The sequence below is a fragment of the Gopherus evgoodei genome, chromosome 18 (genome assembly GCF_007399415.2).
Source record: "Gopherus evgoodei ecotype Sinaloan lineage chromosome 18, rGopEvg1_v1.p, whole genome shotgun sequence".
In the NCBI taxonomy this organism is placed as follows: domain Eukaryota; kingdom Metazoa; phylum Chordata; order Testudines; family Testudinidae; genus Gopherus; species Gopherus evgoodei.
This window is the reverse complement of record NC_044339.1, coordinates 17,739,735-17,757,391: the sequence shown is the minus strand read 5'-3', so window position 1 is coordinate 17,757,391 and position 17,657 is coordinate 17,739,735. Positions and strand designations below refer to the sequence as shown.

The following is a 17,657-nucleotide window of genomic DNA, read 5'->3' as shown; positions in this document are numbered from 1 at the left end:
TACTATCATTAACTCATTGGCTCTGCTCTATGTGGGAAATCCAGGTCCTGCATAACTCAATGATATTTAGTATTGTTTAATAACTTTTACTGTGTAAAATAACTGCAGCTCACTCATTCAGTGGAATCGACTGAGTTACTCTGGATTTACACAGACATATATGATATCAGAATTTAACCCAGAGACTAAAGACCATGGGATGGATTCTTAGCTGGGGTAAACTGGCATAGCCCCATTGAGGACAAACCTACTGAGGATCTAGCCCCACATTTACTGTGGTATCCCCTCGCTGTGATGTGGCACACATACAATACAAACTATTTCCTCTCCTAGTCTCTAAGAATCTAAACTGACCCAGTGTCTGGGTAGGAGTTATCCCTATTTAAAAGGGGCCAGGGGAAACCTATCAATATTTTTTTGGAGAGAGATTAGACATGTCAGTATCACCGGGTCCAAAACACATTAGAAAAATGGAGCAAAATCACTAAAATCAGAAGCCTGAAGGAAAAAGTAAGATGTGAGAAGAGTTGTTCTCCATTGGAAGGGTATCACTAAGATCACAAATGCCTTCTTGACTATGGAGAGAACTATAAGATATCACTCTGTCCTGTGTGAGTCTTGGTGTACATTTCAAACAGTCTTGGGTACTCTAATCTCCCTATTTTGCATTTTGTTAAGAGCTGGCATTACACTGTGCCTTAATGCCTACAGGTGCTGTTACCAGTCAGATGTATTCCATCTGGTAGCTGCAATTTACCTGTCAGTCATTTATTTCACTAACTATCTACCCAAGATGGCTTATCACATTGCATGCCTGACATTTTACAACCATCACCAAAGATCTGAGTGATTTATCTTAAACAAATGCACAGAAGTGAAAAATGCTGTCTCCCGGATAATGCCTTGTGTCATATAACATGCAGCCGGCACCCGCATGCGCGCACACACACACACGGTACTGAAGAAGAACCCTCATTTAAGATTTAAGATGTCTATTTAATACTTAAGTGAAATACGTACTATAACTAAAGATAAGAATGTCTGCACAGTCAAAAGGTTTCAGCATCGTCTACACGAGCAAAACTACTGCGTAACCACAGAAAGAACGCAGTCACATCTGAGTGACTGCCACACTTGGAATAAAATGCTTTGTCTTTACCAAGTGGCAATGATCATGGACATGCGGTTATTAAATAAAATGTGAACCAATTCACAACCCCCTGCGAATGCAGTGCAAGACTCTTCCTTAATGCCATCGGAACTTACTTGGCTCCTACTTAGAACCAAATCTTCACTTCCTCCATGGGTAAAGTTTGCCAGACAAGCTTATATGCTGCCTCTACAGCTGCTGAAACTCCTCTGGAGCAGCTGAAATTTGACATAAAATTTTCACTCACTACATTGCTTTGCCACCAAGGTTTCATTGCAGCTGCATATATTTGGTTTCTGAGCACTGGAATGGAGTTTCATTTATTTAGCAGAGACTTTTTTTAATCTGGATACCATTGCCATAATTAATAAAACATCTATTTAGAGAAAGAGGAGCTTCTGAAGCAACTACTGTACTGATGAAATTAAACACAAAACCAAAAAACCTTTACATTCCCAAAAGTAACAGGTATTCTTTCAACTAGACAAATATCTGTGCAGAATAGAAAGAAAAGGGGGTACAAACTGCTCTGCTATCAACCTGAGTAAGGCTACAGAGAACAACTGTGCCATATTTTGCAAGCAGAAGTACAATCTACCCTCTGGCTAAAAATTCAAAAATATATGGTAGAAAGAATAAATCCACCTACTGTGCTTCTGCGGTAGGCTTCCTAAATCCATTGTCTTCTAGAGATAAGACTTTTTTCAATTGCCTAGATTAGAATATAAATACTCCCAGCATTCTCTCCCTCTCTCTCTCCTCTTTTGCTGTAGCTCGTGTGTCTCTCTCTCTGTGTTTGTATGAGAAGGTAGTTTAAATTTCATCCCATTTATTAGCTCAGCCACTGAGGAATCACTGTCAGTTTCCCTTTTCTCCCCTCTCTTGATGATACATGTTCCTTTGCTGTAGACAACACTAGAGCAGAGGGAAGGGGCAGGGTTTTAGCTAAATTACTTTTTGCTAGAATTATTAACCCTTCACAGACTGACTATTTCTTAGTGATATGATCTCCAGTGCCTAAGAATCAATTCTTCTAACACAATAGAGAATCTTCCTCTTTTCTCCTTTCTTTTCTTCCTTCTTTTTTTTAATGGCAGTTATTTAAGTAGTGCTTCTTCCTTTAAGATCTCTAGTGCATCCCCCTCCATTGCTCAACAGGACTATACGACACAGGTAGAATTGCCAGGACAAATCTACTTAGCGTAGACTGAAAATCTACTTTATCAATACTACCTAAGTGACACAGGAGCACAAATCCGATTGACTCAGTGCTCATCACTTCCTAAAGGTTAATTGTTTAAAACGTCTCATAGTAACAGCCAGAAGTGCTACCATACAAACTATTCCCCAAGAAAGTAACTCACTACTTTAGAAAAAGTAATTTCTTAACATTTTAGGTTCCACATACAGTCAGACATGATCAGTCATTAAAATAAAGGGAGGGGGAAGAAAGTGAGACAGGATAGACAGACCAGAGAGAGAGAGAGATGCAATACTTTGCACTTTTATGTACCTTTCATCCAAAGATCTTAAAGCATTTTCCAATCCAAGCTAACAGTGTAGAGTAATTTCAATGGAATTACTCCAGATTTACACTGCCATAACTGTAAGTAGGCTTTGCTCCCACTACCAGGCAACATCCCCTACTTACAGGCTTCTACAATGCAGGTACCGTTCACACAATGTCTCAGAAGACACCAACGCTGGCACTTCCCTTTCCTCAGGTGAGTGCAGTCATCCGGAACAGTGGGAGCCTTTGAAATGCAATATTTTAATGGGAATACTCTACATTTGCGAGAGGTCTGCCTCTCAGTGCAGGGACTCAATTTTATTTTTAATCCCCATCCCTGGGGAACATTTCTCAGCTGCACTTTTTATGGAGAGCTGAACAAGAAAAATGGGTCAAGAGAAACAGATTGTCTGGAATGACCATTTTGCTCTGGGGAAAGCCTGCTGGATTAAGCATAACAATATAAAAATATATTCTCTCTTGAAATGGTACCTAAATAAAAAATGCTTCTTGTCCCAACATCCCTCATTCAAATCACACGGACTGACTTCCAGGAGATGTCTACTATTGCAGGACGGAACTACAATAATGCATACAGATCGCTGTCGGCAACTACCCACGTAGCACGTGCTACCACAAGACTGCTCATATGAATTTAGATTTACAGCAAAACAAGCACCTGTTCCATATACATTGTAGGTGTCCATGACATGGAGGTCTCTTTGTCATAGCTTCAATACACTTCAAATGCAGCAGTGACATTTCAGATAACTCACCACCAGTAAGCAACTTAGATGCTCAAGCCCCCTCCTTGTCCAACAATTACCCACCTATAAATTACAGTTACAGTTTCCTGCTCCACCTTCCTCATATTCACATCTCAGGCGGTGATGGGGGGAGAGAAAGACATGTTTTCAACATGTCCTAAGGTCTTCAGATGCAGGCTCTTCTAACCAAAGGAGAAAGCATGAATTCCAAAGTCAAATGGTCCTCCCAGAATATGGCCGGCCAACAGGTCTCTAGCTTGGGCAACTCTACTGTTCCCATTGGGGGAGAGGTGTCTCAGGTAGCTAGGTCCTAAGCTTTGAGTGTTTGTTGTGTTTGGTGAGATATTCAGAGATGTTCAGCTCAAAAACAGCGGCAGATTGCTGAGCGCTTTTGAAAATCGGGCCATATTGTGTTGCTTCCCCTGTGTACTGATTTAATCTGTGCCATTAAGTGTGCATAGCTAGATGGGAAACCACTTCATCCATTCACCTACATTACAGCCAGAGAAGGCTCCCAAGATTCTTTTATTTTTTGCAGATAGTAATTGACAAATTAGGGTCTGACTAATGGGAGCTTTAGAACTGGAAGTGGTTGAGAATACCATATCCAATTATAAGTGCAAGGGGAAACTAAGGGAGGCAGGATGCAATGCTCAGCTGGAATTTGGTCAAGACAATGAAGACTAACACCCCCATTTCATGCAGGAAGTGCCAAAAGATCATCAATGGGCACAGTCCGCGGCATTGCCGCCTTTGTCTCTCTAACTCTAAATCAAAATTGTAAGGAAAATTATTAACATTTAAAAATGAAGTACTGTAAACAGGACTGCCTCCACGTTTATTTTTTGTGGGTAAGAGAGAAAATCTGTGCTAAGGCACCCCAGGAGCGGCTGTGGGAGGGACTGGAGCTGCATCTGCCATTCTAGAGAGGGGCTGTGTAACAAGCAAGTAGATTAACTAGGGACATCATTAATAAGTGCATGTTTGCAGAACAGTGAGCTCCACTTTGGCCATTATAAGCCAACATGCACTGAGCATGTTCCAGGCGCGCTTTGTACAAGACCCTCAGCTGCTCAGCTAATCATCTCCGCTGGCTGATGCCAGGTACTGGTGCTGCTCTGCCAGCCCTTGTCTAGGGGGACTCGGATCAGACAGTGTCCCAGAAGCCTAAGTACAGAGAGAATAACAGTCACATGATTTACCAGCAGAAACCCCTTTGTCACTCGGAACACTGTTGTCCTGCAGAGCTCTGCCTTCTCCCTATCCTGCTGTGCTATTCTTGTTGGTGCTAATCTATCTGAGGTGACACTACAGACCAAAGGTGTTATTTGCAGTTTATGGGATGAAGCATTTCAGCAGCTCACAACCCCAAGGTCCGCAGGGCACTACTCTCTGACCTCAGCACTCACAGAGGAGTTTAATATTGGGATTCATCTTCAGAGCCCTTCCAGAGGGAGAGAAGACACGATTAAATCAACAGGGTGAACCTGGTGCTTCTGCTTGGAAAGCACTGAGCACCAAAGAACGGCCACAATACAAACAATGGCACGGCCAGCTTACGGACAGAGACAGCCACACACACGTCCATCTCCCTACACCAATATGCTTCAAACCTGACCTAGTGGGACTGTGAAAAACCATGTGCTATACAGCCAAAAGACAATTGCTAGGTCTGTCACACAGACCTGAGGGAGCTGGAACTATACTCTGGATCCCTCTGCTGAAGCAGGAAGCTCCATCCTTCAGCATGTCCCCTCTGTATGCCACATGAGAGGGATTACTCAAGTATCACACTCAGTTTAGACCTGAGTGGCACCAATGAGACCTGATTTTTGTATCCAGTTGTTTACAAGTCTTTGGGCTTGATCTAATATAATCCACGAACTGTATTCACCAGCCAGCCTGATCCCCCATCACTGCAGGCATGAGGTCCCAACAGTCACTCTGCTCAATAGATGGGGGATTTTTTAAATAAAACAGAACCGTCCTTTACACTACAGCTATGCTGGGCACACAGGCATTGTACCAGGTTGACAGTGGGCCTCTGCCATACAAGGTGACCAGATGTCCCAATTTTATAGGGCCAGTCCCAATATTTGGGTCTTTTTCTTAGACAGGCACCTATTACCCCACCCCCTGTCCCAATTTTTCATACTTGCTATCTGGTCATCCTATGCCACACTCAGAACAAGGAGTAAATAAAAGCAAAAGTCAAACATAACCAAAAAAATTCCCTTCACCTCAATTCCATGGACCATTCACAGCTATTACTTTCATGCAGAGCCTCTTCCAAATGAAGGATTCCTATGAAAGCAGTTGTTATTTCATGGTGATAGCATGGATGCAACTCAGATCCTCCTTCTCGAACATCACAGTTTCATACCATTTGAGATAAACTAGAGTCTCCTTTCCCTATTTGCCATATAGGGTCCAGAACACAGTTCAGAAATTCCGATTCCATCCAGCGAAGTGCTGTCACACACATGCATACACACACGGATTAGTTCATTAGTTAGTTAATTACAATTGCAAACCGCCATTATCTGCTCTGGAGGAAATGCAGAAAAAGGAAAATCCTTTTGTTAAACTCACAATGAACTGTTTAACTTTAGACCTGTCTGATAAACAAGATTATGAACACAGATAAAAAGAAAAATCCCGATATACAGATGAACGATATTTATATTCTGGCAGGTGAGCAGATCTAGATCTTGGCAGTGTTCCCATTACCACGACCTACAGAGACGGATGGCTTGCATCTTTAAAAGCCATTTACCAAACTTTAAATGCAAATTAGAAGCCAGGCAAGAGTCCATGTTGGAAGGCAAATTTGCTAAGAATAGCTTGGTCAGATCTGCATTCAGTGACTTTTAAAGGACTAAATTCACCAGAATTATCATCAGATACAAATAATTCATGTATAAGAAAATGTCCATGAGGGAGAGAGAGTCGACTTTTATTTACAATACTTACGAGTATTAGATATTTTTGCTAGCTGATGTGATTGACAGATTTTTTCACATTTAATGACTAGATCTTAACAACTCCTTAGTCATAATGTCAAAGCAGTAAAACTTTTATCATGGGTAATGGTATTTTCCCCTTAGACAAAAACAGAGGCTAAGCCTGGGATCTGGCTGACGGACAAGCATCCATGTGTATGTCCTGGCCAGACTTTATTCCAGCAACCTTAAGTTATAGGGACAATGAAACAGAAATCATAAGGTTAATCTTTATTGAAGAGTTGCTTTCTGATTGGCTCAGAGAGAAATTATTTCACCATTACTTCAGCCAATCAGAAATTAGCTTATTCATTCCACTGTTTTCTCTAAACAAACTGCACTTATTTTAAGCTTCTGACTGAACATTTTTCCTTATTATTATTTCATCATTTCCTAAAGATCAGACATAGAGAAACATACCTTCCTGCTGTCATAGACCCATGGTTTATCCTTTAAATATGTTGTCCATTGTCAGGATAGAATAAAGGCTGGAGAACAGTTGGCATATGCAGTAACCCTCGAGAACTGTCGGATACAGTAGCTCCAGAAATATTTCCATCAGTACAAATGGCACTGAGGTAGCATGAGCTTTATCACCTACTCTTTCTAAATCTGCGTATAGAAACAAAACTAAAGATGGAATGAAATCAATACGGCTGACAGAGTAAATGTGAAATTCACAATAGTCTAATGTTAGGATGCTTTTTCCCCCCACAAGCAACTGCTCTGAAAAATGTCCTGTTCTTAGATGTAGCACTGGGAGGACCAAAGACAAAATACTTCATTAAATCTTTATTATCTGCACTGCGTGTAATTCAGGAATGCTGCTCCAGCAAGGCTACATGTCATAGAGGCATATAGCAACAAGAAAGCAGTGTCAGCATTACTTATTCCTTGTGCTGCAACAGTGATGGGCAGAGAACTTCCCAGCAGGCAGAGTTCAGAAACATCTGTGCCACAAGGAACCTGCAATAAGGGCCACCAATATATAGCTTATCCAGGGGAGGAGCTATCTGTGAACATCTGCAAAGCCATTATATTATTCTCCTTCAAATCACTCTTTAAAATTCAGCTACGCCATTATGTGTACTGAACAATCAACAATGGCTACGCAGCTGTGTGTCGGGACTGCTGCTTGTTACACTACTCCTAAGCATCTCTGGGTTCTTTCCATCCTCCTATCTGCTTATTCTAGTCTCCTGTTCTCTTTCCCTTTATACTTAGGCTGAAGCTATTTGGGGCAGAGGCTGTTTTAAGTATGCACAGTGGTTAGCGTAATGAGGTGTCTCAGCGCTACCACAACACAAATATTAAGCTACAATGTTGTCCCTTTGATGAGCAATAGAAAAAGTTGGGGTCTTGCAGGTTGATTTCCCAATGGAGGGGAAAAAATAAGGGATGCAGAAATCTGGATATTTTCTTAGTGCAACTTATTTGTTTATATTGTATACACCTGTCCTTGAACTCAAACAGCAAGCAGGCAATCCCCCTTTCAGGGATCAAAGCCCACAGTATCAATGCCCGGTTCTAGGAAGCAACTCTTCCCCAAGAATTGACACTAGTTAGAGACATTAAAGCAGAGAGCAATCTCCCTGCTGTTTGCAACAGATCCCCATCAAGTCTCTCCATCACAAAACTAACAACAGTACAGCATTTCTTCAAAGACTATTTAATGCTTGCATGCTAAAAATAACTTGTAAGACTATCAGTGCCATCTAGTGACTCCTACCATAACAATACTACACCCTGGAGCACAACCCTATCTCCTCAGCTTCTGGAGCTCTGTACCGCCTCCTGAGTTAGTGATAGGAGTGCACCCAGACAAGGGAATCTGAAGTGGGTGCAGGAGGAGGAACAGACTCCTGGCATGAGCACTTCTGGGGTTTCCACGCTCATGACTGCCTGGGGCTGGCATCTCTGCACTCGGGAGGCTCACCTGTCGCTAATGTCAATGCTTTAACAGCTGCAAGAAAGCTTACTAGGAAGTTCATTCCCCCCCCCCCCCCCCAACTTGCACAAAAACCTGTCAGAGTCTGATTAGTATCACAGATAATTCCTAAATATACTGAAGATTTCATAGCACGCCAAATAAATTACAGCCTGTATCAGACACTAATGTATTGCTCAGTTACATTAACTAAGCACAGCAAGTATTGTTAAGAATGTGATCCCATTTTCTTCAGAGATCACTAGTTTTTAAATGTAGTATATGAACAAAAATCCCTTTCTAGGTAACTGCTCAAGAGTATTTGATATATAAACACCACAAATGACTAATATCTATTATTACTCTACCTCCCTTTAAGAAATTGTGTGTTTTAGACAGATCGCTACGTGTGTTTATCAAATAGGGTAGGTAACATATCTCCTGCTGCATTCACTGTAAACATTAGTACAGGTGATACATTTAAATGCCAGAACAAACAGAGAGAAGCTGGATACTCACATCTCACTAGCAGTCGGTTATTTTCACGCTGCTGAAGTTCCACTCAAATGACAGGAGCTATTTCCTATATTCCCCTTGCTTGTTTAGGTAATGCTTAGAAAACATAGAGGGCCTGGTTTTACTTGGGGCCTGTCTACACAGCAAGTTACTGGAAAGCAAGCCAGGGTTTGAATCTATGGCCCAACGAAAGACCCAGATCATGGCTTGGCGTAGTAGTCGTCAATGAGTTTTCACTCCAGGTAAAATCTGTTAGTAGCATATGCTGCTGCATTTATCTACTTGTTAAACACACAGTCTTGGTTTTAAACATGATGGATGTTTCTTAAGAAGTGCAGCATTAACTAACTATGTAGCAAAGTAAAACTTACAGAGACCTGCCCACTGAACTCCTGTCACAGTAGTAGACTGTTCCGGAACTTTCAAACAGTGTCCCCACAGGATGTTAGCGCGCGGCAACCTGATGGACTGTAGACTCACGCCCTGGCTTGCTGCACAGGAACTTGCTGCATAGACAAACCTTATAGTGTAAGAGGTCTGGGGCAGAGACCGTCTTTTTGGGCCTAGCACCACAGGGCCCTGGTCTGTGACTACGTTTTTTGGGTGCTGTCACACTACAAATAATAAAATAATAATAATTCTGTTAGGAGAAGGCCTAGCTTGAATTCTGTGGGAATTGGTAGTGATGTGACAGGTGGATTTTAGCTAAAATGTCGCTGTAATTTTTACTTTGCTAGCAGTTTACGCCTATGACATATGAGTCTACGTTTAACAGTACTTTTCAAGCAGACTTTTTAACACTCTGCTTCCCACTGCAGGTGGGAAAGGCAATTACTATATGCAGCAGACATACAGAAGAAGGGGAAAGGAAAGGATGCACTTCAGGCATAAGGGTCAGGTGATCCCGATTCTACCACAGATTCCCTACATAACCTTGGGCAAGACACAAGGTCTATGCCTCGGTTTCCCCATCTGCAAAAATTGAGGATGACACCACTTCTCCCACATGGATGCTGGGAGAAGAAATCCATTCATATTTCTGTAGTGCTCAGATGCTATGTTGATGAGTGCCATAGGAAGGTCTATAAATAAATCACTATATTTGAAGCCTGCAATAAATGGGTTTAATTTAGTCCAGTGATTAAATATGTCAGGGCAGAAGTCAATTACATCTTTTGCTCTGCCACAAAATGGTTAGAACCACATAAGGGCTTATTTTTCCATCTATCCCCTAAGGCAATGTTTCCCAAACTTGGGACCAAGCTTGTGTAGGGAAAGCCCCTGGCAGGCCAGGCCAGTTTGTTTACCTGCCACATCCGCAGGTCTGGCCAATCGTGGCTCCCACTGGCTGCGGTTCGCTGCTCCAGGCCAATGGGGGCTGCCGCCACTTCCCACAGCCAGTGTGAGCCGCGACTGGCAGGTCCTGCAGACAGGGCAGGTAAACAAACCTGCCTGGCCAGCCAGGGGCTTTCCCTACACAAGCAGTGTCCCAAGATTGAGATACACTGCCCTAATGGGGATGGGGCATAAGGTTACACTGGTCTAAAAGCAGAAACATCCCCCAAGGTAGAGAGCATCCCACTGGTTCCGAGCTCCAGAAGAGGATTTCCAACCTGCACCAGTAGGTGTCACCACACAGCAGTAAGAAATCTTATCACCATCGTGAGGCCTTTAGGGAGGGCACACAGATACCAGAAATCACTGTATTGTACAAATAATTAATTAGCCATTTAGCACGGGCATTGCAGTGACATCAGCAAAGAACCCAGGACACCACTGGAATTTAAAAAGGCCTTTACTTGGTTAAATATGGGATTCTCCTTTATTGGAGAATCAAAGTCTGAATAAATTATGTCTCTCTACAGGAGTGTTGCTTTATCTCAGTGCCAGAGGGCTTTGTTAACAGTCCTTTGTCATGGCCTAGTCTATCTCATGTGTGAATAATTTCACTTGGAAAAATGCACCCACACCCACATCCATATAACTCCTAGAGCAGTTCTCTGTCAGAGATGGGCAAGGGGCTGGGAATCAGAACTCCTTTGGTATTCCTGCCTCGGCCGCTCGCTCAGTGGAACATAGTACTAGTCCCCTCTCAGACCATCTGTGTGTGCATGGTTTGAGCAAAGGGGAAAGCAAGAGAGAAACAGATCAGCCCAGGAAAAGTCTTATGTTCAAACACCCCCCAGCCACGTGATTTCTGGGGAAAGGGGGAGAGCTGAGAGGAAGCAGCAGCCAGGAACCGGTCACTGCCCCTGTTGAGGTAGAGCAGTGATTATGGGATGGACAACCTGGATCTTTATTGCAAGTGAAGCATTGATTTAAAAATAGACATGTGGAAAGAGAACGTAATGAAGAGCCACATTCCCTGTTTATATACCCTCCCTCCAAGGGGCCAGAGAGAGTTTCTTCCATCTAGGTAGATCTATTTCTTTTCATTGCACCTTGCAGTGGCATTAGGTTAACTTTAATACCGCTGGAGCTATTTTCTGGTATTGATTCAGAGTCTCAGCGGTCCATTCAAAATACCAGGCATGGGAGCTTACTGTGAACAATCCTGAAGGACGCTGCAGGAATACAAGAGAAGAGCTTCAGGTATTAGTCAAATTCTAACAACCCTGCAAAAATATCAATACAGCAAAAGCAACTCTAGGTGCATGCTTCTGATTCCACAGGCACTGATTTAAGCTTACCGGGCCAGATCCTCAGTCAGCATAAATTGGCATAGCCCCAATGCCTTAAATAGCACTACATGGATTTACTGCAGCTGACAATTCAGCTAACAAACCAAACCAGGGGCCAGTTTCAAGTGAAGTTGAGCCCCTTTTAACCTCTGTAGTTTCAACTGAGTTTTGCGCTGTGCTTTAGATTTTGTTCAAACACAAAAGTCAGAGTCAAGCTCAAGGGCACAAATCCCTGTGAAGTAAAATTAACGCACTTCACACCGCTCTGCTGGCAATGCCCACAGGAGCCCTGAAATTGTTCTGTGCAAATGATGTTTCTTTTCTGTATAACCAGAGAAAAATGTTATGGCTTTTGGTTTTAGAAATCACTTCTGGCCCATGATAGCCACTTATCCACTATAACTCCATCTGCAGAGAGGCGTGAGCTCTAGCATTATTTCCAAACAGTTCTGTGGAGAGAGGTAATTTTTCTTCTCCTCTTAAAACGGAGCTGGCGCTTTCAAAGTGTGGTAGGAAAAACTATTCCCTGCTATATGTTATAACTGTGGCGAAGAAGCATTTTTCAGCCATTCCTTCACTATGAATGCCTGACACTGTCAAACGTATATGTATGTGTGAGAGCATGTTATAAAAATACCCACTAATGATCCCATTACTGAAATCAAAGCACAGACTGAATGAAATATCCAGAGTGTCAAGGGAGAATTTTAAAGCATGACGCATCTTTTAACCTGTGCATCTCTCCTCCTCCAAAACGCAAAGCAGCATGAAGCAGGCTGCCTGTGTAGCACAAAAAGTGGCAGATACATCACCTGAGAAGACATACTGTTAATGGCTAGGGCCCTTGCCAAGCCTGAAACTTTTCAAGGAAACCCCTAGTGATACCAAGGCACTCATGTAGCTTTGGGGTATCATCTGTCTCTTGTGTCTTTTAGTGGGTTCTGTGCAGGTGGAAGGGGTTGACAGCTCCCCTTATCTGTGGAAGAGGTAAATCCTGGACAGCAGAAAGGAGAGTGATCCCCTCCACCATCTATGTGCCAATTTGCTTTTCAGACCCAAAAGTATCCAGGGCAGCATAAGGATTTAAAATGACAGCACCCAAAATTTGACTAAGACACAGATTTCTCCCATTACAGAGCCATATGGCTATATTTATATGTGTGGCACTGGTGGATATTTTTTAACTTTACAGAAAAAAATGATTCTCCAGCATAAATTCACAGATTTCATTCTATTTTATAACAACTGCCGAATGAGCGAAGAGTCTTATACAGGAGAGATGGAACTAATGCGGGAAACATGGTTAGGTAGGCAAATGGCCTCCATCTTTTTATCAGTCATGTCTGTGCTCTAGACAGATTTTTCCCAAGACCGGGGAGAAAACTACATCTGTACTACAAATAATGGAGCTCATCTACAAGTTAGTTGACCCCAGCTACTGTCCTGACATCAATCTATCAAGGTACTTTTGTGATACACATTACCATAGTGCTTTAGCGCCTTTAATGTATTTCTCTTCACCACACCCACGTGAAGCAGGGCAGTGTTACTACCACTAATTTTACAGATGCGGAACTAAGGAATGGAAATTAAGGGAAGGTCTACACTTATGGTAGCATGTATAGAATCATAGAATCAGAAAAGATTAGGGTTGGAAGGGACCTCGAGAGGTCATCTACCCTGCTCAAAGCAGGACCAACACCAACTAAATCACCTATGCATAGAGTACAGACACTGTATACCCAACTAGCCTAGGTATACACAGCAGTGTAGGCAGTGAGGCACTGCTTAGGTGAGCAGAGCAGAGACACATCAGAACCCTAGGGCATGTACCCTACACGGTTCTCTACGAGCCCAAGCGATGCCTCCCTCATCTACTCTGCTATTTTTAGCGCTGTAGCGCCCCGAAGCCTTTCCCGCCCACATTGAAAGACTCGGGTGTGGAGAAAATGCTCTGACAGGCAGTAGGGAAAGGCTTCTGCAGGGTGTGGCTATACTTCATAGTGTGGACTCGGCCTGCTTTTCCTGCTGTATGTAAGCCACAAGCATAGACAAGGTCTAGGTGGCATGCCCAAGGTCACACAGGAAATCTGTGACAGAACCAGGGCCGACTCCAGGCACCATCCTAGGAAGCTGGTGCTTGGGGCGGCCAATTCAAATGGGTGGCACTCGTCCGGTATCGGGGCGGCACGTCTGGGTCTTCGGCAGGAATTCGGCAGTGGGTCCATCATTTCCTCTCTTCCTCTTTGAGCTGCCGCCAAACTGCCACCGAAGAGGAAGAGAGGGAGGACCCACTGCCAAACTGCCGCTGAAGAGGAAGAGAGGGAGGACCCGCTGCCAAACTGACACCGAAGAGGAAGAGAGGGAGGACCCACTGCCAAACTGCCGCCGAAGAGGAAGAGAGGGAGGACCCGCTGCCAAACTGCCGCTGAAGAGGAAGAGAGGGAGGACCCGCTGCCAAACTGCCGCTGAAGAGGAAGAGAGGGAGGACCCGCTGCCAAACTGCCGCTGAAGAGGAAGAGAGGGAGGACCCGCTGCCAAACTGCCGCTGAAGAGGAAGAGAGGGAGGACCCGCTGCCAAACTGCCGTCAAAGAGGAAGAGAGGGAGGACCCGCTGCCAAACTGCCACCAAAGAGGAAGAGAGGGAGGACCCACTGCCAAACTGCCACCGAAGAGGAAGAGAGGGAGGACCCGCTGCCAAACTGCCGTCAAAGAGGAAGAGAGGGAGGACCCGCTGCCAAACTGCCGCCAAAGAGGAAGAGAGGGAGGACCCGCTGCCAAACTGCCGTCAAAGAGGAAGAGAGGGAGGACCCGCTACCAAACTGCCGCCAAAGAGGAAGAGAGGGAGGACCCGCTGCCAAACTGCCGCCGAAGAGGAAGAAAGGGAGGACCCGCTGCCAAACTGCCGCTGAAGAGGAAGAGAGGGAGGACCCGCTGCCAAACTGCCGCCGAAGAGGAAGAGAGGGAGGACCCGCTGCCAAACTGCCGCCGAAGAGGAAGAAAGGGAGGACCCGCTGCCAAACTGCCGCCGAAGAGGAAGAGAGGGAGGACCCGCTGCCAAACTGCCGCTGAAGAGGAAGAGAGGGAGGACCCGCTGCCAAACTGCCGTCAAAGAGGAAGAGAGGGAGGACCCGCTGCCAAACTGCCACCAAAGAGGAAGAGAGGGAGGACCCACTGCCAAACTGCCACCGAAGAGGAAGAGAGGGAGGACCCGCTGCCAAACTGCCGTCAAAGAGGAAGAGAGGGAGGACCCGCTGCCAAACTGCCACCGAAGAGGAAGAGAGGGAGGACCCACTGCCAAACTGCCGCCAAAGAGGAAGAGAGGGAGGACCCGCTGCCAAACTGCCACCGAAGAGGAAGAGAGGGAGGACCCACTGCCAAACTGCCGCCAAAGAGGAAGAGAGGGAGGACCCGCTGCCAAACTGCCGCCAAAGAGGAAGAGAGGGAGGACCCGCTGCCAAACTGCCGCCAAAGAGGAAGAGAGGGAGGACCCGCTGCCAAACTGCCGCCAAAGAGGAAGAGAGGGAGGACCCGCTGCCAAACTGCCACCGAAGAGGAAGAGAGGGAGGACCCGCTGCCAAACTGCCGTCAAAGAGGAAGAGAGGGAGGACCCGCTGCCAAACTGCCACCGAAGAGGAAGAGAGGGAGGACCCGCTGCCAAACTGCCGCCGAAGAGGAAGAGAGGGAGGACCCGCTGCCAAACTGCCGCCGAAGAGGAAGAGAGGGAGGACCCGCTGCCAAACTGCCGCCAAAGAGGAAGAGAGGGAGGACCCGCTGCCAAACTGCCGCCAAAGAGGAAGAGAGGGAGGACCCGCTGCCAAACTGCTGTCAAAGAGGAAGAGAGGGAGGACCCGCTGCCAAACTGCCGCCAAAGAGGAAGAGAGGGAGGACCCGCTGCCAAACTGCCGTCAAAGAGGAAGAGAGGGAGGACCCGCTGCCAAACTGCCGTCAAAGAGGAAGAGAGGGAGGACCCGCTGCCAAACTGCCGCCAAAGAGGAAGAGAGGGAGGACCCACCACCGAACTGCCGCCAAACAATCGGCGCAACTGAGCTGCCGCCAAAGTGCCGCCACTAATCTTTTTTTTTTCCTCCCGCTTGGGGCAGCAGAAAAGTTCGAGCTGGCCCTTTCCTTTCCTCTTCTATCTTATTGACAATCTAGAGCTTCTTGATGTCAGTTAAAAAAAGTGGAGAAAAACAGTCAAGAGAGATCCAGTTGCCTCAGCCCAGAGGCCAGAAAAAGAGTCAATATGGTTAAATGGTAATATCCAAGAACATCTGAGTCAAACCACTGTCCTTCACGAAATGGAAATCCAATCCTAGTGATTCCACTGAAAAGGAGCATGAATAACAGCAAGAAAAAAGTGTGTCATTCAGTCCACTAGACTACTGGGTCTGGCTTCTCCAAAACCCTGCACCTCATGGCAACATTTACACCAGCGCAAAGTGAGTGTGAAATGTTTCCAAACCAAAAGAGTAACATTTTAAGCTCATGTTATAGGGGGTAAATGATACATGCTGGGAGGAGAATGAGAGCCAAGGACTTCATGGTTTGGCCCTAATACTGTTTTGAGAGTTTAGTGGCACAGTGTCTTTTCATTCTTTTGCTGAATGGAAGAATGTGCAGGGACAGTGCAGCATAGGAATATTTATGCTGTCCAGCACGCAAGAGTCCATGTTTAAATGTTCTTTGCCTCTATCTACTATCTCTTTTCAAACTTATCAAAGCCTTTTTAGACAACCAAGTGAGAAAGCCTCAGTTCAGATGGCAAGAGAGCAGCCCGTTTGAACCCAAAAGGATGGGTTGTACTGATCACTCTGCTTGATGCATAAGTTACATTACAAAATCAGCTCTGATGGTAGTTCCTGAACTGCAGCTGTCAGTGCTGTTCCTCCTGGTCCTTTGCTCCATGTCCCACCAATTCAGGCTGCATCTGGAGAAGCTTGTCACTTTGAAAAGTAATTCCCTCTGTAACCTGATTCCAGCCATAAAGCAGCTTGAACTCATTAGGTTCTTATTGACTCTTATCAGATCTAGCAGCAATGATGAATATTTGCAGCTGCGTTCAGGGGCATATGAGCATATCTGGGAATGGTGCTAGGGTTGATAAGCTGCTGCAATGACACAAATAAAAGGGGGACTAGTTCTGCTGGGAACAATGTGGGACTTGTAGTGTGCCAATACAGGATTGCATGCAGTGTTGCTGTAGCCATGTCAGCAGCGCTTAATTTGTGCCAGGCCCCCAACATCTCTAGGCTTGGCAGTTCATAGCCCCAGCACCTCTGGGCTTGCTGCATCAGTTATGAATGTAAAAAAACTGCTTGAGCCCTGGCACTGAATTGCTTGACCCTGGAACCTCTTTTATTACAAATTAAGCAGTGTGTGTCGGTCCCAAGATACTAGAGAGACAAGATGGGTGAGGTATATCTTTTATTGGACCAACTTGTTTGTGGGAGGGACAAGCTTTCGAGCTATACAGAGCTCTTCTTCAGGTATGGGAAGGTCCCCAAATATGTGCCAACTACTTATGCTAAACTAATTATTCCAACATGTATTTAGCTATGACATTCTGAGTGCCTTTCCCAGATGTGAAGAAGAGCTCTGTGTGGCTCAAACTCTTGTCTCTCTCACCAACTGAAGTTGGTCCAATAAAAGATGTTACCTCACCCACCTTGTCTCTCAATACAGGACTGACATTTATCCCATCTTCCCCACATTGTACTTCTCTCACTCCTTCTACAAAAGCTGTAAAAGGAAATGTGGGCAGAACCTTCTTCATGGCATAGTGTATAAAAACTTACATTTATGCCTACAAATCAATTCTCCCCCCGCTACTCAAAATGCATGTGCTAGCACTCACTTGTGCATAATAGTGTGTGCATGTGTGGGCAGCTGTATGCACGTAACCCAGTGCACATTTACAAATATTGCAAGTGCAATAAAAGGAGAACTTTTAAAAACATCTCTCTGGTGTCCAGACAATGATTAATGTACAGCAGAGCTCTAATGTGTAGGCAGGGATTTCTTTCTTCAGCCTAGGAAATACGTTTGCATAATCCTGCAATTTGTTACAAACCACTAAAAGCAGATTTTTTTTATTTATGAAA

The 17,657-nt window shown here is 44.8% G+C and overlaps 1 protein-coding gene across 5 annotated transcripts in view; it reads right to left on the bottom strand.

Annotated features, from left to right (window-relative positions):
- PLCH2 (phospholipase C eta 2) overlaps positions 1-17,657 on the bottom strand; it is a 323,217-nt gene that overhangs the window by 244,449 nt on the left and 61,111 nt on the right. The window contains exon 1 of one of the 5 annotated variants that reach the window (XM_030537217.1): positions 1,800-1,902. The exons of the other annotated variants lie outside the window; for them this stretch is intronic. Coding sequence (XP_030393077.1) covers positions 1,800-1,830 — 31 coding nt within the window. The 5' untranslated portion in view covers positions 1,831-1,902. Of the gene's footprint in view, positions 1-1,799; positions 1,903-17,657 lie in introns of those variants that run through there. 5 annotated transcript variants of the gene reach the window in all.